General features: G+C 42.1%; 1 protein-coding gene across 7 annotated transcripts in view; it reads left to right on the top strand.

Annotated features, from left to right (window-relative positions):
- The first annotated feature begins 433 nt into the window (after positions 1-433).
- mark2b (MAP/microtubule affinity-regulating kinase 2b) overlaps positions 434-21,859 on the top strand; it is a 48,674-nt gene continuing 27,248 nt past the window's right edge. For 4 of the 7 annotated variants that reach the window (XM_017471962.3, XM_017471963.3, XM_017471959.3 and 1 more), the window contains exon 1: positions 436-1,120. In XM_017471962.3, coding sequence (XP_017327451.1) covers positions 1,070-1,120 — 51 coding nt within the window. In that variant the 5' untranslated portion in view covers positions 436-1,069. Of the gene's footprint in view, positions 1,121-21,859 lie in introns of all 7 variants that reach the window. The other 3 variants (XM_017471965.3, XM_017471961.3, XM_017471964.3) reach the window with 3 other exon arrangements.

The following is a 21,859-nucleotide window of genomic DNA, read 5'->3' as shown; positions in this document are numbered from 1 at the left end:
TCTTTTTTCTTCTTCTTTTTTTACACACAACCCGACGACTTTGGACGTTACCCTGAACTGTAGATAGTTTACTGCGTGCCTCATATGTCGTATTTGTTTAACGAGTAGAGACTACTCGTTTCTGGGCGGACTGTGGAGGAATCTTTTTGAGTTTTTTGGGGATTTGCCCGTCTGAAGGCTGACTGGATGTATGGATGGATGATGTATGGATGGCTAACAGTTGCTAGTGCTTGTCTGTGTTAGGTTAGCTGGTTCAGTTCCGCTGTACACCACTGTAGTTAGTGTCTTACATTGGGTTTGGTTAACGTTGATTTTTTTATCTACCGGTATCGGTTTCGCTTGAGGTCGTGCTGATTTGTTTTTTTTTTTTTTGTCATTTTGTGTGTGTGTGTGTGTGTGTGTGTATGTATGTATATGCATGTATGTATGTATGTATGTGTATGTATGTATGTATGTATGTATGTATGTATGTATGTGTTTCCCCTCAGCTACTGTCAAGTTAAGGTGAGCTAGCTGGCTAGCTAACATTACCTGATCCCAGTTCGGCCTGACATACTTCATTTTAATCGTACCAGGAAAAGGTTTAGAAAAACTTTACACACCTTTTTATTATTTTATTTTATTTTATTTGCATGAATCTTTACCTTTTCAAGAATGGGTGCTATAATGATTTTGGCGTGTTGATATGTTTCAGACATATTGAAGTTCCCCAGCCAGCATTCAGTCAGATCTTGTACCTTAAACTTAATGAATTAGCTTAGTAAAGTTCAAAATTGTGTCTCAGATTCAGCATTTTGGAAACAGCTACCAATACTTTAAAGGGTTATTTTGTTGTTGTTGTTGCTGTTGTTTAAAATAACCTCTTACACTGTTGACATGGACACGTATTTGTAACTAATGTGGGACTCGACTTGTTGATCTGTGTCTGCGTGGCTAGCTGCTAGCGTTAGCGGCCTCTTTCACATCCCTGCTGGAGAACCACACACACAAACCCTGTCACACACAGTTATTAAATGCGTGATTAAATCCTTTTTTTTTCCTCGGACACATTTCTGGAAGCTCCTCACAAATGTCAACGCGGAATCAAGGATTAGGAGTCATCGAGCATTCTTCTGCACAGGTGAGAGAAACATTTCCCTAATATTACTTCTGAACTTGTTTACACTGTAGCTTCCGGTCATCATCTCACAGGGACACGACAGCGGTTATTAGTCAGCCTTTGTTTATTTATGTCACACTTGTATGCTACAAATTGGGCAACAATATCGAGTCTTTTTGTACTTGTATACCACTATTGTTTTGTGTGTGTGTGTACATACACGTATATCTATATATAGTACATATCGACCACTGACAAAATGCTGAGGAACTACATCAGTTAGTCCAAAACTGACAAAGCAAACCTTATTTATTTATGTGTGTGTTTATTTATTTATTTAGTTATTTATTATAAAAATTCATCCTGTTTATCGGCTACCATGTCAGTACTGATATTTTCCAGCATGTTTCTGAAGACGACTATTAAACGAGGGAAATGAATGTCTTTCCGGCTTGTTCTCAATTCCTAAGGCTGAGCCACATTACTCAAACTGAAGGAGTGTGTGTGTGTGTCATCTCATATTTTTTTTTATTTTTTTATCTCCAGTCATATTAAAACCTCATAAACTGCAAAGCTCTTTCAACATTTCCTGTGTGGAGTTTGAACTACAGGAAGAAGGAGGGGAACGTCTGTGCTCATTGATTACTAAGGTTAATACGCCTGACTGAATAGCCTCTAATGAGAGGTACGGTGTATCAAAGCTCAGTGATTTAATGAAACAAGAGCTGCAGGCTTTATTTTTCTCTCTTTTTTTTTTTTTTTTTTTTTTTTAAATTCCTCCTTTACTTCCTGGAATCCCACACAAGGAGCACTCACTCCCACTGAAAGCTAGTCTTGAGTGTCTGCTTTCAGAGGTTCAGGGTGAGAATGATGAGTCAGTGGTGTTAATCACGCCACTGAGACGTGGGTGAGCCTGAGCTCTATAGGAACTCTGAACCGCGTGATCTGTCGTGCCAGCCATCTCCGAACGATGTGCTGTACGTTTTGTTGAAGCGTTCACACCTGAATCACACATGCCCTTTGTACGTGTGGGCAGAGCGCAAGTTTGAACATGTGCCCGAATTTCAGAATGAATTTTACATTGAATTGAATATATTTTAAAAATAAATAGTGACATGTATCATGTCTCAATTCTATACACTGAGCCTAAAATGATAGTGTACTACTCTTGACGCGTCGTAGAAAGTGTGAATGTGATTTGTTTACTTCCGCTTCCACCTTAACTGGCCTGGCGTAATCAAAATGAACCTGGAGTCGGACTATCAGATTTCAGTTAAAAACCAGATAATGAAATGCTGGTGTTTTTCATTTCATGTGGAATTACTTTTATCAGTCCCTCCAGGGTTTAGCGATTTTTGTGATCGTTGAAATGAACGCAAAATCAAACGAACTCTGAAATATACAGAGGAGCTTGCCGTTTTCCGAAATTACTGCAGATTTGGTTCAAGACGCATCATGTGACTTCATTACAACGCCAGAGCCCTCTTAGATTCACGTTCACCGAACACTAGTACAGCTAAAAGGTTTCGTTTACCAACAAACATCGCTGCGAAAGACAGTGCAAAACAGTTTCATGCTATTGCAATTTTGCCAATTCAAGTAATTCTCAGCCAAAAAAGAAGCACAAAAAACTCTGCAAGTTGCATCATGCGTTTTGGATTACTCACGTAATTGTCTCTGTTTTGAAATTTTGACACATTTAACAAACCATTTTTGGCACATACTAAAATGACAACTCGGATATAATCAGTCACCCAAAATGTTTGATGTCTGGTGTATGCGCCTTTGGTTTTGTACAGAATAACATAGCTAAGGGAAGTTTATATCCACCTGGTTAGCAGTGTACAGAATAAACAAATAAATCATCACACTTTCGACTCAAACGAAATCGTTTGATACGTATAATGTATGCAATTGATTACATACACACACTAGTTTCCTGTCTATCTAGTTTCAGGTCAGTTGGAGCAAGTGGACATACACATTCTATAGATAAAAGTGTGGGCACCAGACTGTCACATTAATATGTGCTTGTTGAACATCCCATTCCAGATTTAGTCCCTCCTCTACTCTTATAATAACCTCCGTTCTTCTGGGGAGGCTTTCCACTAGATTTTGGCCATTCAACTTCTTCCAGTCTAATCTTTATGTCTTCATGGAGCTCGCTGTGTGCACAGGTGCATTTACTACGTTTACATGGACAGCAATAATATAATTATTGACCTTACTCTGAATAAGACAATATTATGATTTACATGAGTCACTTTTACAATACTCCTTTCATGTTCTACATGTTATAGATCAATTAACGGCACACCATCCCATGTTCCGTCCTGAATTTCACGCATCAACATACAGTTCGTCTTCGTTGTGGTACCCTATACAATTTTGGGTGTTTCATTTTTTATTTTACGTACGTTTCAAGTGCAGTTAATTATTTGTCATGCTATACGCGCAAATGGATGACTGCTTGAAGCCACAGGCTGCGTCCCAAACCACATACATACCTACATGTATTTCACCTACTATATAGTAGATAAGTACGTGGTTTCGGACGTAGCCGTGCTCACTTGTTTGCTGTAAGATGGTTGAGCACTGCCATGTGTGATCGTGTCCTGTCGCAAATTGCGGTGAAAACTCCCACATGACGTTAATAGTGTGATTAAGGTGTTTACATGTCTATAATGTGACTAAAACAGGAATACTACATTCACATTACATTTATTCATTTAGCAGACGCTTTTATCCAAAGTGACTTACAAATGAATTCTTCACGTCTTAATTCGATTTGTGTTTACTTCGAGTATGACTTTTATCGGATTAAGGTCATTAATAATTGCTGCTTACATGCTAGTTTCTTTATCAGAGTATTGTATTAATCGGGTTTATATCGGATTATTGTTGTCCATGTAAACGTACTGATTGTCATGCTGGAACGTGGTTGGGTCCCTTAGTTCCATTGACAGGAAATGGTAAGCTTCAGCATACAGAGCCATCCTATACAATCATGTGCTTCCAACTTTGTGGTAACGGTTTTGGGAAGGCTCACATATGGGTGTGATGGTCAGGCGACTACAACCCTTCGACCATATCGTGTATATGAAACCAGAGGCAGAGCTGGGGTGGAATTTCAGGTTTGAAGCCTCGCTGAAATATTAAATGACAGTTCCAAATACTTTTTGGTGGGTGCTGAACAGGTCTCGCAGACAGCGCAGCTGATTATATAAGTGTCAGATGACATTTTTGCTATGATGTTCATAAAAGGTCAGCATCAAACAGCTTTACATTGGTTAACCACGTTTTATTGGCTACCTGTGATATTGCTATGGTGATTATCAGGATCATGCGTTTTCCTCGTAGATCTAGTTTTATAGGGAACAATGTAATTCCCACTGTATTGCTAAATATGTAAGCCTCCTGAAGGCTTACGTTCCCTCATGCAATCTGCGATCAATCAACAACCGACGCTTAGTAGTACCTACTCAGCGTGGCTCAAGGTCCCTTTCTAGAACCTTCAAACTAACTGTTCCTCAGTGGTGGAATGAACCTCCAACCTCAATCCGGACCACAGAATCTCTCACCATCTTCAAGAAACAGCTAAAAAAAAACACCTCTTCCGTGAACACCTAACCAACCCATAAAAATAAATTAAGTTACTCTGGCACTTACACCTCTACGCCTCACACCGCCAGGGTCGTGGGTTCAATTCCCGCCGCTGCTCTGTGTGTGGAGTTTGCATGTTCTCCCTGTGCTGCGGGGGTTTCCTCGAGGTACTCCGGTTTCCTCCCCCAGTCCAAAGACATGCGTGGTAGACTGACTGGCATGTCCAAAGTGTCTGTAGTGTATGAATGGGAGTAGGAGCCAGGGTGTACCCTGCCTTGTGCCCCATGCTCCCTGGAATAGGCTCCAGGTCTCCCCACGACCCTGAAAAGTATAAGCGGTATAGAAGATGTATGGATGTATGTATGTATATATGATAGCACTACTTGTATTGTTCTTTGATTTATACATCGCTTTGCTTGTATTTTCTCATTTGTTAGTCGCTTTGGACAAAAGAGTCTGCTAAATGAATAAATGTAAATGTAATTTTTAATTTTTAAAAAAAAATTTAGTCGAAAGTATTTTATTTTCTACACCTTTTAATGTGATTAATATGGCAAAATTGGTTAATAGTAAGTTGTATGTGTCACACTTATTAATATAATTCTGATGATTATAGTTCGTATAATTCCTCACCCCACCTCCTGAAAATAATTCCAGGCTACGTCTCTGTATCAGATGTACGAAGTCTAGCAGGTCATTAGTTGAAAATCTGAAGGGATCCTTTCAAGAACCAATGAGAATGTCCATCCATTCATTTTCTATACCACTTATCCTATTGGGTCACGGGGAATCTGGAGCCTATCCCAGGATGCGCAGGGCACAAAACTGGGTACACCATTCATATACTACGGACACTTTGGACACGCCAGTCTTTGGACTGGGGGAGGAAACCCCTGAATCACGTGCATGCTCCACACACACAAGGCAGCGCCGGGAATCGAACCCTCAACCCTTTAGGTGTGAGGTTAACGTGCTAACCAATGAGAATGTGCTGCTAAGCCACCATGCCCCAATGAGAATGTGAAGACTGTAAACACAAGAAAAGCCAGGTAGTTGTTTGCAAGTCTGGTTTGAACTCCTTAATGGAGGTTAATTTAATTGTGTTGAGGCCGAAAACCTACCTCAGTTGCATGGAAGATGGAAAAAAAACACCTTAATTGCAACCCCTGAAAAGTCGAACCAGTCTGCTTTATGAACGCCTCTATGCTTCTGTTTTGCTGCTAATACTAATAACCAGATACCAACTTTGTTAATGTGTAGTCTCGAGTGGTTTGATGCATGTGCCACAGTTTTAGAAATGTCTGTGTTTTAATGAAGTAAAGAAAGAAATGTGATTCTGGCTTTAAGATGGCTGCTCCTGCTGTATTTTTTATTTTTTATTTTTTAAGCCATAAGTAATGTACATTAAAAATGACGGGCAGAAATCACAAATCTATTTGAGATTAGTTGATGGCTGTTTAAGGCAGGAGTGTGATCATTTATGCATGCAGTTGGAAATTATGCATGCAAAGTTGGTAGCTATAAGATTCACTTACTTATTAGCCAGCTCAAGTGTAAAACATAAGGTGGTTATGTTTGGGGTAGTGGGGGGAATCGTGTAAACTTGCTGTAGACCAGCAAGTGATGTCCTCAGACCAGCAAAATGAGAGGGGGGAAAAAACCCTCTTCTACAGTCTGTTCTAGCTCGAGTCAGTGGGCTAGTTTGCATCTGTTCGCCTAGTAAATGTGCAGCGTGATCTGCAATTCAGATAGACGCAAACCAACAAAGCAGCATGCTGTGAGGAGGTTTTGCTCTTTCACCTGGCAGTCAGTAACCGTGACATCACATTAAAGTATTTATCATAATGCATGTGTGAGATTTGAAAAAATGTGGCTGAAGATTCATCCACAGAGTAAATCCGTATTGTGGAAAATGTTTTAAATCAAGCTTGGAAAAGTTCTCGGAAGCTTGTAGACGGTGATGTTGAAGTCGAGCGACCGTGGCGTAGTTCATTTCTAGCGTACGGTTAGCTGTTTATTCCTGGCGATTGTATTTAGACTTCAAACTTCATAAAAGTTGTATTCATTTGTGAAAATTATCTTGATGGACAAAATGTGTTAGTATTGTAAACTTTTGCTGGTCACAGAGCTTATTTGTTTGCAATAATCTAAAAGCCTATGTGAAAATCATATTGGGTTTTTGTCGAGGGAACCAGTGTGATGCTAACATCCTGGTTCAGGTACAAAATGACATCATCCCTGCGTCACCACTCTACTGGGTGATTTGGCTGCGTCTCTCCTGCTGTAAACACTGTTATTGCCTTTTCTGCATTCGCCTGAATTGTTTTCATTTGGTTGCATATTGTTATATTTGGTTGCCTATTTTCATTTGCTTGATGGCATTTTTATTTTTACTTATCCTATATTTTGGGTACGATTTTATTTATATTTTGCTTCTACGAGACGATGCAGTTTAAGGACCAGTCCAATTTCATGCAATGATTTGTACATTAGTGAAAGTGCAATAAAAATATGTTGTCCCTAAAATCAATGAATAATCGTGATCTCAATATTGATCAAAATAATTGTGATCGTCATTTTGGCCATAATCGTGCAGCCCTACGTCAGATCGCGTTTTTAAATGGGCGCCTGACGGAAATGGCTCAGGCCAGGGTTTTGTTTTGTTGGTTTTTTTTTTTTTTTTTTTTTTTTTTTTTTTAAACACACGTGCAATACATGGATATTAGCATTTTTGAGACATTTCGTTGGAAACACCAGTGTAGAAAAACTCGTTTTGAAAACGAAAATGCAGGGTTTTCTCAGTTCTATCCAGATTAATACGGATGTAGCCTTAGTGTGTATTGTGTGGTTTGGGACACAGCCTTGAATTCTCTCTGACTGTGTGCACTCATGACCATGAGATTGAGCAGTGCACTACACCAAACTTTCAGCTAATATGTGTTTTGTTTTTTTGTTTTTCTATAAATGTTGAAATTTCAAAACCTTCCATCCAACTGCTTTAAACTGTCTAATCTAAACACTGGGCCATCACTGTGCTTACACCACATGTCAATACAAGCTGAAGGCATCAGTCACAGATGATTAACATCAATTTACCACCTCTTCCTCTCATATCCTTTTGTATGTCAGCTGATTTGAAATCTACCACTGAACATTCATCTTTGTACTGTCACTGCAGTGTGGTTTGACGAGTAGATGTAAAACTGAATATTGCCAAATAGGTCACGATGCGATACGTTTCGCACGTGTCATGATTAGATAGATCACGATGCGTCACAGTATTGCAGCAGGATTATCATGGTTAATGGCGGAGACACCTTCTGACATTTGAAGAGTACTTTTGAATTCCTGCAAACGACACAAAGTTAATTAAGAGCCTACTGAGAACGAGGAACTTCCATTTGCTTCCAGTGCAGAACTTTGACTTTTCCATCCGAGCAGATATAATCTCACAAATCGAGTTCTCAAACTTCTTTCAGTGTAAAAAAATGATATATAATCAGTCGTCCTCATGATCATCACAGGCCTTCTTATTGTAACTTTTATAGCAGAATTTCTTTTTCTGATTATAACCCACATATTGAAATATTAAGGTAAAGTAGAGAATGAGGATAATTGTGTACAATTTCTATTTATTAGAGAAGGTAGTCATTAGAATTTTTTGTTCCGCTTTCCACACTAAACCCAAACCAGTTACTGTGCTAAAATCTTGTAAACATTTAATTTTATCTAAAAAAAAAATAAAAAAAAAACTTTAAATTAAACTGTGGCTTAGTGGTTAGCACGTTTGCCTCGCACCTCTGGGGTTGGGGGTTCGATTCCTGTCTCTGCCCTGTGTGCGTGAAGTTTGCATGTTCTCCCCGTGCGTCGGGGGTTTCCTCCGGGTTTTCTGGTTTCCTCTACCAGTCTTAAGACATGCGTTGTAGTCTGATTGGCATCTCTAAATTGTCCAAGGTATGTGAATGGGTGTGCGATTGAGCACTGCGATGGGCTGGCCCCTCCAACCACCATAAAATTGCAAACACATACATGTCAACTGATGTAAAATGTATAACTGGATAAATCGAAGTCTTCTGGGTGTCCTAGGTGATCTGACATTAATGACGTAATCTGGTTGGCTAGTGAGTATGACATAGTAAATTAATATTCCCATTCACTCAGTTCTCACGGTCCTGAGAGGTGGAGAACAGACCCGTGTCGTATCAGAAAACCGAACTCCCTTTTACCCCCGGTACCACCCCGAAATATTTGTTGTTTTGGGGTTTTTTTGTATAGCAGCATGGTCTGCTATTTTTAGTTCCTCATATCATGTATATGTGTTGGTATGTAGCTGTGATTGATACCTACACCCATTCTTCTGCTGTATTCAGGATCAGCCCATATAGTCCTTTTATAAAAGCAAATTTTGGTTTATCAATGAATGATACATTACGCTTTTTAGCTGACTTTATAGAAGCTTGTCCATGAGACCGGTTAGCTCCTGTTAACAGACTGCTCTGTCCTGAAGTCTCTCCCATAGTGGGAAACTTACCGGCTCTTTTATATGATGCCTTTTTCAAAAATCGTAACTTAAACATCTCCCAACTGAAAACTTCACCGCATCAAAGATTAGATGTGTGTGTGTGTGTCTCTCTCTCTCTCTCTCTCTCTCTCTCTCTCTCTCTCTCTCTCTCTCTCTCTCTCTCTTTTTAATCTTATTTTATTTTATTTTAAACAACACAGTTTCTTTTAATCTGTTTATTATGTTAGGCCTTGATTATGTGGCATGTCTGCCCTACAAGTCCATGTGAAAAGATATCGTATTAGGACACGGGTGGCTGGGGCTCAGGTGGTAGAGCGGATTGTCCTCTAATCGTAGGGTTGGAGGTTCGATTCCCGGCCCACATGACTCCACATGCCGAAGTGTCCTTGGGCAAGTTAGCCCCTTGCATGGCAGCTCTGCTACCATTGGTGTGTGTGTGTGAGTGTGTGTGAATGGGTGAATGAGACGGCGTAAAGCGCTTTGGATAAAAGCGCTATATAAATTTACCATTTAATATAACACAAATATTATACCATGATACGTGAGGACATTTTTACGATACATGATGCGTATCGTGATTTTGGCCATAGTAGAGCAATAATTCTTTTTTTCAGATCCTCAGAGAGTTCTTTGCCATGAGGTGTCATGTTGAACTTCCAGTGACCAGTATGAGGTAGTGTGAGAGCGATGACACCAAATTTAACACATCTGCTCCATATTCACACCTGAGTTTTTGTAACACTAACAAGTCACATGACACCGGGGAGGGAAAATGGCTAATTGGGCTCAATTTGGACATTTTCATTAGGGGTGTACTCACTTTTGTTGCCAGCGGTTTAGACATTAATGGCTGTGTGTTGAGTTATTTTGAGGGAACAGCAAATTTACACTGTTACACAAGCTGTACACTCACTACTTTACATTGTAGCAAAGTGTCATTTCTTCAGTGTTGTCACATGAAAAGATATAATCAAATATTTACAAAAATGTGAGGGGTGTACTCACTTTTGTGAGATACTGTACATACACCATACCAACGATATCTCACTGTATTGTGTAATCATTTATCACGATATCGATATATCACCCAGCCGTAATATAACCCTATCATTTATTTTCCAGCTAGAAATACTGTCAGATTCGTGCTGTTACAGAAAATGAATACACGCCTCCTAATTCGAGAATTCCTGCGTTATAAGGACGGCTATATTAAAGCACGTAGCATAAAGTATGCCGATGGCGTTTATCATGCTTCTTAAACTGTGCCTTTGTAAAATATATATATAATATATATTTATTTTTAAGTCACTGTGTTGCGTGTCTTTGCAAATAAAGAGAATCACGAGATTGATCATGTATAAAATATTTGATTTTGTGTCATGAACTTTATTGAACCTTAGCTGACATGCAGGACAGCGTTGTGCGGCCAGTGCAAATACCACAGCATCATGCCGAATAAACGTGCTCAAAGATATGTTGTTATTCTGGTGCGGCACAACGTAAAAACCCACGTTGTAATTTCGTTAACGGCTCACTGGTATGTTCGCCTAGTCGGAGAGCATCCACACGTTTAACTCGTTGAACACGGCACAGGAGTTTGTCCAGGTTATTGGTGGTGCATGATGCAACGATATGTGTTTGATAATGCTGGAAATTGTTTATCTTTTTATTCTCTGGGTCCTAGCAAAGCTAAATCTTTTATGCTTATGTACTTGTGTCTAAGTGGGGAAAAAAAAACCACGCTATATGACCCACATCTATGTTGTATGGGTGCTGAATTATGGTAAAAATAAATAAAACGGAAATAACCGCAGTGACCCGTGCGGTCCTTGGCTGAGGTTTCTCTGTGGCTCATGATTTTTATTATGTCAATTAAGACAAATGCTGACGAGGTGAACACTTACAGTTCTGAGCAGAGGTTATTCGCTGTAAATCTCTTTATTCCCTTGTGCTGTATGAGAACAAGTGTGTGTGTGTGTGTGTGTGTGTGTGTGTGTGTGTGTGTGAGAGAGAGAGAGAGAGGGAGGAGCTGGAGAGTTTAGCAAAGTACCACGTTTAACACACCCGATTCAGTTTATCGGTTAATCAGCAAGGCCTTCGCGGGCCAAATTTGTTCAGTTAGATGTGGAGCAACTCGAATCACTTTTCGGACAAAGAATTACAAAAAAATAACTAGCTGCAATAACATTATTCCATTTTGCAAATAAAATCTGCAAACGCGTTCGTGGATCCTTAATGTGTTCGTGTGAGCAGGACTGATTGAAATCTGTATCGCTGCGAAACCTCTGGAGCTTGAGCCGTTTTCACCTTTCGGTATTTCCGGGCTAGGCTAGCAGGGCCTCAGCCTGTACGGCGTGTCGTAGAGTTGCTTGAGGAGTGTACGTTCACTTCAGCCAGCTCCTGGCAGCCAGTCCAACAGCTCAGAAGTACATGCTAATTTGCATACTTTACTCAACCACATGCGCACACACCCCGCTGAACCAAGGTCGAAATGAAGCACAGTAGTGTGGTTAAGGTTGGTACAGTACTCGACGAACAGAAAGACACACAATACATAAATATGTGTGTATTCTGCGGAGGTAGTGCCCGGTTTAGTATACACGCACGCTTTTGTCTTTAGGCCGGCAAACAGATCGGATATCTTTCTTATCTTTAGTATCAGGAACTGCTGATGAATTTACTTAGTTTAAGGCTTGGTTGAACTTTCACCCCGCTGGGATTCTTCTCACCTGTTGTCACTTTTGCGGTAGAAGTGTTCATTATGAAACCGTCAGATTGTCACGGGTTTGTTAGTTTCAGAAGGTTTTGAGTGCTATTTTTTGTGTGTAACTTTTTAAAAAGTAATTTAAAAAAATCTCAGCTAAGTGAAATAAGGGTTCGTTTCAAACGAGTCATTAGCGTTGGACCTTTTACGGAGAAACCTCCGTTTGAGTGCGTAAAGGAACCAGCCTTTCCAGTTAAGCTGGGTGTGAAATCGACTGGAGGGCGTGCCGAGACTTTCTCACTCCCAGCATGTGATGTCAGGGAAGGATTTGTATGTGCGTGTGTGTACGTAACAGCGGGTTGTGTCAAAGCCTGTATTGCTGGTTGTTGAGAGAGCAGTTCTGTACTACCTTTTTTTTTTTTTTTTTTTTTTTTTTTTTTTTCTCTCTGGATATTTGGCTAGAACACAAATTGTTGTGCAATCAAATCTGTAAAGGTGTTTATAAATCGAGCCTTTTGCTTCATTTCACTTGAATCTATAATGTACGTTTCTGTATTGCTATACAACAGATTACACTATTACACCTCTCTTACATGTCTCTCATACGTGTTTCTTTTGTTCTGTTAAATAAGATCGTAGACAGGCTAAGATGCCTAAATATCTTGGTTCATTCAGAGGATGTTAAGAGTTTTGAGCTAGTCAGTGTTGAAAAATTATTTATACCATCAGTATGCATCCTTGCATGCGATTTTAAGTGTGGTTTTGTGGTGCTTACCTAAGACGTGCAGGGTTGTGTGTTTTTTTTTTTTTCTTTTTTTTTTTTGCATAGTCTTTGGTTTAAATGCATTCCACTGTGTTCACGTGTTGTCACTTGAGGCGTTCGGCAGGTCTGAACTGCCTCTTTGACATTACTTTCCACATGTAGATTAAACACCAGTCTAATTAAGGACGTGTAATTTGGTTATTTTGAGATGTTGAGTCAATGAAAATGATCATGACTGTACGCAGCCTGTTACGGTTGTGCCCTTGACCAAACCCAAACCTATGGACAGCAAGCTTTTAACTGGTAGTAATGGTGATCTGTCAACTCCCAGCATCGTACATACAGTGTATAGCGAAAAGTGTATGGACACCTGACCATCATACCGATATGTGGGCCATCCCCATAAATTTGGAAGCATTCAGTTGGATTGTATAGGATGTCTTTGTATGCTGTAGCATTACAGTTTCCCTTCACTGAAACTGAAGGGCTCAAACCTGTTCCAGCATGGCAAAGTCCCTGTGCAGCACGTGAGGTCCATGAAGACGTCTTGCCAATGCTGGATTGGAAGAGATGGTGTGGCTTGTACAGATCTCAACCCCACTGAGCACTTGGGATGAACTGAAACGCCGACCGCGCAGCAGGCCGGCCTCCTCACCCAACCTCACTAATGCTCTTGTAGCTTAATGAGCACAAATACTCACAGTGCCATTTCAAAATCCAGTGGAAAGCCTTCTTAGATGAGTGTTCGAACAACAAAGAGGGGGGAAATGAAAGAATGGGATGTTCGGCTAGCACATGGGTGTGATGGTCGGGTGTCCACATACTTTTGGCCATGTAGCGTGTGTCTAACTATGCTTATGAATCTTATGTTTCAGTGTGTGCTATTAGCAGACTGCACTGTACTGTATTTTGCACACGAGTGTGCCGCACAAGTCCTGAAAAGTGAAGCCAAAACATTTCGATTACCCCCAGGTGGCTGGCTCCAGTATAGGTCATAAACCCTGCCCTCCACATCTAATCTAATAAGAAGTGAGCCAAACTAAACAATCAAATTACACCAAAAGTGGTTTCTGTCGACTTGGGCTCCGGGTTCGCTACTGCGCAGTCTCGGTCTCCGGGTTAGCTACCGCGCAGTCTCGGTCTCCGGGTTCGCTACCGCGCCTGCTCGGTCTCCGGGTTCGCTACCGCGCAGTCTCGGTCTCCGGGTTCGCTACCGCGCAGTCTCGGTCTCCGGGTTCGCTACCGCGCAGTCTCGGGCTCCGGGTTCGCTACGGCGCCGTCTAGGCCTCCGGGTTCGCTACCGCGCCTGCTCGGCCTCCGGGTTCGCTACCGCGCAGTCTCGGTCTCCGGGTTCCCTACCGCGCAGTCTCGGTCGGCGGGTTCGCTACCGCTCGGGCTCGGGCTCCGGGTTCGCTACCGTGCCGGCTTGGGCTCGCTACCACGCAGTCTCCGGCGCCGGGTTCGCTATCGCACAGGCTCGGGCTCCAAGATGTCAGTGCCATATTGGGACATTCACGGCTTTACGTCACATTTTAATAGACTTCAGATTTGACTTGACAAAAATGAATGGACTCCTGAATATTTTAAGGCCAACTTCAGTCTCGACTAATGATATCATAAAGAAAGAATTTGTCTTTTATTTGATGGTTTTATTATATCTGCTTCATATATTTCCCTGTGTGTCACGGTAGATTGGACCCTGATCATAGAAATTGATGACATCTTTCCACGTTAATTCCAAAATGTGATGAGACTCAAATGAAACGTGGTGGCACCTGCCGTGGCACATGTGCCCATGTTTTGGTTTTATCGACGTAGTTTCCTCAGAAGCAGGAACTTGAGGAAGATTGGCTATATGCAAAGAATGTGCAAAAACAAGAGGATACCAGAACGATGTCTGACTTGAGACTCGGATTCATGACGAAAGACTCCAGACTTGACTCGGACTCCAGTGTTAAAGACTTGCGAACATCTGGTGTGTATTTGACCACATCAGTCTCTAAAATGAGGGTCACAACGGTTCTCTTCCCAAGGCCACTGTAACCGGTTAGATCTCTGCCCAAAATGGCTCAACACAGTTTTATAATAAAGATTCGGATGCTTTTTTGGAGGGATTTGTCTTTGGTTGTTTCATATAGAATTTCATCATTCACAGATGTATTGTAGTACAGTGGGTAGTGTCGCGCTCTCACAGTCTGTCTGTGGGTTTTGCATGACCGTATGGGTTTCCTCCAAGTTCTCTGGTTTTCTCCCAGAAACATGTAGGTAGTGGATTGGTTGACTAAATTGCCCCTGGTGTGAATGAGTGTGTAAATGTGTGTGTGTATGGTGCCCTGAGACTGGTGTCCTTTTGGCTGTATTCCTGCCCAGTGCTCTCGGGATATCCGCCGCTACCCAGACCAGGAGGGAGTGGTTACTGAAGACAAATAAATGTATGAGTGATGTGCCTATGCGTAACTTCCATCCATTCATATTCTGTACCACTTATCCTACACAGGCTCGCAGGGGGCCTGGAGCCTATCCCAGGGGACACTCTGGATGGGGTGCCAATCCATTGCAGGGCACACATTCACACACTGCGGACAATTTAGTGATGCCACTCGGCCTACGACACATGTTTTTGGACTGGGTGAGGAAACCAGAGTACCCGCAGGGAAAACCCCCGACGCACGACAAGAACATGCAAATTCAACGCACGCAGGGAATCGAACCCCCAACCCCGGAGGTGCGAGGCAAACGTGCTGACCACTAAAACCAATATAGCAGTGTTATTTCGCCAGTTAGCTTGTAGCTCGATGGTAGTAGTAAGCCAACATCAGTGACCTCATTGTCTTTCACTCATATGAAACTAAACATTGTATAAGCACGCACACACAGTTTTATTTTGTCCTACAGTATTGTCTGTCATCAGTATCAGATTTGTTTGGGAGCTGTTGACAGTTTGCTGAAAGAGGATGAGATAAAAAGAGGCAGAAGGCATGTGAGGAAAGAGCGAGCGAGCGTGAGAGAGAGAGGGTGGGAAGGTGCCGAGAACAGAAAGAAGGTCCAGCTGCTGTCTATTTGTGTCGCTGAGTTGTCACTAGACTCAGTTGGAAAGACTGTGGTATTTATACTCGAACCCACTACATGCACACCTTGCTGTATGTTCCTTACTCTGTTTGTTCATCCGTATATTCATCCATCCGTCCCTTTATTTCTCACGCTATTCCCGCTCGCTTGGCTTTGCTTTGAGGTGGTCAGCACGTACAAATAATTTTTGATTGAACAAATAGCTAAATCGAATGATTTGATCGTTCTCATTCTTCCCCAAGAGCTGACACAAGACTGTGTGTATTCAATAGTCACATCTAAGTGTGTTGGAAACTTGCGTTAGTGAGTAGGAGGTGTTTTTTTATTTTTTATTTTTAATACCGTGTCTTCGTGACTGTGGAAGTGTGTGAGAGCGAGAGAGAGAGAGCGAGAGTGCACGAGAATGTGAGACCACTAAATTTGTGTATTCTCTACCTGTGTGACTGCGGGGGCGTGATTATGGTGAAAGGAGAGCGAGTGCATGAACGGCCGGTTCTTTAGCAACTTAAAGAAAAGAGATCGCGTCGAAAGGACTGCTGCAGTGAGCGACAGATCTCCATGGCAACACTGCAATCAAAAACCAGAGCCTCTTTTTTGGTAAGGAAATGGTAGATTGTTGTGTGTGTGCGCGTGCGTGTTTGCAGCTGTTTGTGAGTGTGTCAGGTTTCCTGGGATCTGTGCCGACACACATGAACACCCTAACTCAAATTTTCACAGAAAGCCGTTGTAAAACGGTCAGTCTATGCTTCCATGGCAGTCCACACAGCAGGTCTGGGTGACAGCGAGACGTGCTGTATGTTGTATCATCACCTTAGCAACTGTGTCGCAGCACATCCCAGCTTTCGCAAACTCCTCAACTCTGACACAAGGTACCGTAAACCATGTGTCGAAGCTCAGTCCAAATCCGTTAGAAGCCTTCTGATCCTGTGGCCGGGGAACGAGCCGTCGATTCACACGCAAGCGGTCGAAGCATGTGGAGAAAAAGGAAGACAGCGCTAATTTTGTGTCCGTGTGAGTCAGTGTGAGTGTACTATCTGGATGATGTAATGGTAGTTCCACCCATACCAGGCTGCTTTTGTATCAGCTGTGTGAGGTCATGCACATGCCTGCCTACCCCCCGTTTTACACACACACACACACACACACACACACACACACATTATGCCAAGGTCTACAATCTAAACACCTACTATGTACACTAAACTGTACAACGTGTTCGAGGGAGAGATGACCTTTTGAAGCTCGAGTCCTTTGTGCCAGGCAGTACTCTGTTAGCATCTCCTCTTTCCATGCCTTCGCCTTTGCCCTTCTTCTGGATTTACGAGTGTAAATGCACGTTTCTGGTGTTGCCGCCGACGTTTTTCACTCTTCTGACGTGACCTAGTCGATCTGCTAAACTGCCGTAATGTGAGCTAGTTTAGACTCGAGTACAGAGTTGCTTCTCAAGGGCCCTTTTGTGTGTCGTCAGGATGTTAAGTGCACTCTTTGGACTTTGGATTAGTCTACGAAGACGGCGCAGTCGTTGACTGAAGTGCTAGCTCTCATGTTGCGTTTGAACATCTCGCATGTTTTATATGTTACAGTAATGTGGACGAAATACAAGTCTGGAGGACTGTTTTTATTTATTCCAGATATTCTATGTGTCAGTTTTACATTTACATTTATGACGCCCTTACCCATTGCAACTTACATTTATCTCATTTATACATCTGAGCAGTTGAGTGTTAAGGGCCTTGTTCAAGGGCCCAACAGTGGTAGCTTGGCAGTGCTGAGGCTTGAACTTCTGACCTTCTGATCAGTAACCCTGAGCCTTTAACCACTGAGCCACCAAAGCCCCCGAAATATAAATAGCAACATAAATAAATATGTGCTCGTGATAGACATTAGCTTATCGCTGTAATTGTTTGTATTTGTGTGTTAGTAATAGGCATAAACAGGCTGTTGATAGGAAGAAATGTAATTAATTGAGAAGTCTGAGGGGCATGGAGGTTTAGCAGTTAGCGCTGTTGTCTTGCACTACCAGGGTTGGGAGTTTGAATCCTAGAGTTCCCTGTGCTTCAGGGGGTTTCCACTGGGTACTCGAGTTTCCTCTCCCAGTCCAAAGACATACGCTCGAATGGCATTTCCAAATTGTCCTCAGTGTGTGAATGTGTGTGTGCTTGTCCCCTGTGATGTGTTGGCCTCCCGTCCAGGGTGTCCCTCTGCCCTGTGCCCCGAGTTCCCTGGGATAGGCTCCAGACCTCCCCCGAGACCCTGTGTAGGATAAGCGTTACAGAAAATGGATGGATTTATGGAAGGATACAGTACATTAAGCAGTTTACTTCATAGTTTAATGTCATGGATATATAATTGGTAATACTTGTTAATCTTTTCCATCAGACTGCAGTTTGTCTACAGGTATGATACACTGAGGTGCCAATGTCTGTGGTTTAACCATCTTCACGCTGACTTTAGGTGAATTACCGAGTCTGCGAGATCTCAAGCTTCAGCTTTGTGAGCTCGGAGAAACCAAGTGGGTGGGACTGTTGTCTCTCTGGTCAGTAAAACAAATATGGAGGGGCTGGTTATTATTAAGTAGCTGTCACACCAGTCTTTTGTCTTGAGGTATTCTTGCAGTTGTTTGGCACACACTGGCGGGGGGGACCCCATAGATTATCTCTCGGCCTACTGGAATGTTCTTGTTAGTAATGTTGGTAACTCTGAATAAACTTATGTTTAGATGATGGTTTGATTGGAGTGTAGTGTGCTTTCAGGGAGTTGGGGAGCAGGTTAGTATTGTTTGGCCCATTGCTCATTTACATTACTTCTTTACATGTGCTGCAGTTCTATTAAAATCTCTTGTCATTTGAAAACCATGAAATGAATCAGGGTAATACCGGTGTAGAATTAGGATGTGAAAATTGGAAGTGAAATTTAAACTCTGCCCAAGGAACTTCAGACATTGTCTCATTGTCATAAAAAAACCCAACTTGCTCAGAAGCTATAAACTACAAGACAATAAATATGTAATATTTTAAAGAGCAACTCCTACAGCTTTTTCTTGTTGTTGTTGTTGTTGTTGTTGTCCGCTTTGTTCAAACACCGCCTGCTGGACGCCCTGACGTAATCACTCCATGTTATTTATTCACCGGTAGAAGCTATATAGAGGTGCGTATTTCGCTCAGTTTTACCGGTCAAATACTTGACCGTTAATACCCGTGAGCTGACTTTATAGAGTTGTTTCTGTGCCCTTGACAAACTTAATGGCAGAAAGTCTTTGACTGCTCTATAACACAGAATGCGTTGTCTCTCGCATGTTTATGCTTGTTTAAGTATGTGCTTGTGTTTACGTGGTTAAATATGAGGTGAGGAAGTGCTCAAAAGATGATAACCGCTTTCATAAATGCTCATTTTAAAACCAACGTGTGGAAAGTGGCTTCACACGCTCTTAGCTTGTTTCATCAGGCTAACAAGCTTTATTTGCCATCCCAATACAGACAAAGTTGCATAATATATTTATTCACTTATGTGTCCAGATGAACTCCGCCAAATGCAGACAGACTGATGGCGATATTGTATTCTGTGTGTCACACCCTGTCACGTTAGCCATCCATCCATCTTCTATACCGCTTATCCTACAGGGTTGCGGGGAACCTGGAGCCTATCCCAGGGAGTATGGGGCACAAGGCAGGGTACACCCTGGACATGGTGCCAATCCATCGCAGGGCACAATCACATACACATTCACACACTACAGACACTTTGGACGTACCAGTCAGCCTACCATGCATGTGTTTGGACTGGGGGAGGAAACCGGAGTACCTGGAGGAAACCCCCGCAGCACAGGGAGAACATGCAAACTCCACACACACTGGGAAGCGGCCGTAATCAATCCCTCAACCCTGGTGAATGTGCTCACTTTAGCCATCTTAATGCTAATTAAGAGCTGATTGGCATGTTGCCAGAACATCTAGGCCAGAATATAGTACTACTCTTCATCAGACGAGTTTATCTACCAAATCATGTATGGTTAGTGCAGTTTGCTCTTACTCTGAGAAAGCTGCCCTGTGCTCTGGGGGTCCGTTTGGGCCTGCTGTCAGAAGAAGCCCCAGATAGAGAGTGAGGAGATTTCAGAATGATGAAACTCGCACAAGCTGGCAACAGGACTCTTTAAAGACAAAACTGTCGCTCCGATCAGTGGGTCCTGACGACAGTGTCGCAGGAAGGCAAACGTGTTCAGGACTTTGTCGAAGTCGGACCCCCCACCCAAAGTTATTGCTCTGACCTGAGAAGTTGGACAAACATATGATTGAAAAAGTAGACCCTACAGTTCAAAACAAGAGGTTCTATTCAAATTACTTCGTTGTTTAGAAGAAGGACGATGGTTGTCATCTAGTTGAGGTTTTTAGAGGATATTTCTAGACCCTCGGTGTTCTTTTTGCCTCTCTGGGTGTTGTCTCCTCGATAGCTAGTGGCATTATGATCTAGCCATTCTTGGACGGATGGCTCCTATGTGCCCCCCACCAAGGGATGTTCACCCTCATCACACACACGCACACACACTATGGCACCCATTGTTACTGTGAGCTCCTGTGACTGGAGTAAAGTGTGTATATGGCAGGTGTATACAGCGTAATTATATAGTCAACACATAGGCTATACAGAATAGGCATGCCCAACTCGCACTGCTCAGAAGAAAATGTCACTGGTCACCCCCAGGTGAAATTCACAAAGAAATTAAGAATCGAAGGACAGAAATACAGCTGAGTTTCCGATTAGTATTAAATTATCAGTAATATCTTTACCTATTTCAAAATGGCCTTTGAGGCAGAGGTAGCTATTAGGGTCCCCTGTAACAAGCATAAAACTTGAAAAAAAATGTTAAAAAAGAGCCCATTGCTGCTGTATACGTATGAAAATGCCTTTAATAGAAACAATGCTGTTGTATAGTTAGTTTTTCTGTATTCTGTGATATTGAGCCTTAAGAACACGCCTAATTCGAATAAATAATCAGGATAGAATGTAATAAGGTTACTTCTTGGAATACTGTGAAAAGATGTTTAAGCGAAAATATATCTATATATGTATATGAACATAAAATATCCCAAACGGCGACTTTAACTTAGCATGAGCTTTCTTTAGATGTTGATGTATCTAGAGCACCACCCGGTCGAGCTGATGATGGAACTCGCACTTTATTGCCGGACATAACGAGTGAGAGCGCCACACCATGACAGGAAGTTTAGTTCGTTTCGATTTTGTAAATTGGAAACATAAAGTCCAAATAAATATTTTTGCAGGACACAAATGTTTGTTATTTTTTTCACCTTTTTGTTTATGTAGGCAAGCTGTGCACGTTTCCAGCAGTAGTTGTAGGTTATACACAGGGATTTAAATAGCAGAATTTTAAGCATTATTAATTTTGATACTAAAGGACCAGGGGCTCGGGCATATGCAGCTCTTCTCACAGGTACACAAGAGAAGTTGACACTGTCTGGGTGCGTGTGTCTCGGTGTCTGTCTGTCTGTGCGTGTGTCTGTGGCAGAGCCTTTCTGGAGCATCTATGCCTGTGTCTCTAACCAGCTTCACCTGTCTGCCTAGCTTCCACGCACACACACACACACACACCTAGAAACTGCAGCCCTATCATGTTTTCTCACTCTGTAATTTAGTCATCGGGAGGTATGTTACATTTTTCCATGCATGCTGGCACGGTCAGGAAATAAGCCCATGGTTTGTTATTATTTGCACTGCCAGGTGAACTGTGCTATAACTAAATACCAGTACTACATCTGAGTACTCTCCTTGCCCAGGACTACACCTGTCGAGCCGGGACATAGGCGGAGCAAGAAATAGTGTAAGTCATTGATTGGTCAAACACAAACATCACAGTCAGTGCTCCAGCGAACAGCAATCCTCAGTAGTATTGTGATGAGTGCTGAGAACGGTGAGATGGATCTCCGGAAAATGTACTTAAGCACCCGAGTAGCACGACGCCGAATACCTTGAAAATGTTGACATAACTTTTGAACTTGACTTTCCGACTCTGAACATGTGATTTTACACGAATCACGGATAAGAAATTCAGAATTAAGCTAAATATCAGCGACAATTATTTTT

This window comes from Ictalurus punctatus, chromosome 7 (genome assembly GCF_001660625.3).
Source record: "Ictalurus punctatus breed USDA103 chromosome 7, Coco_2.0, whole genome shotgun sequence".
In the NCBI taxonomy this organism is placed as follows: domain Eukaryota; kingdom Metazoa; phylum Chordata; class Actinopteri; order Siluriformes; family Ictaluridae; genus Ictalurus; species Ictalurus punctatus.
Note: the sequence above shows the minus strand (reverse complement) of the source record. Positions and strands in the feature narration are given on the sequence as shown.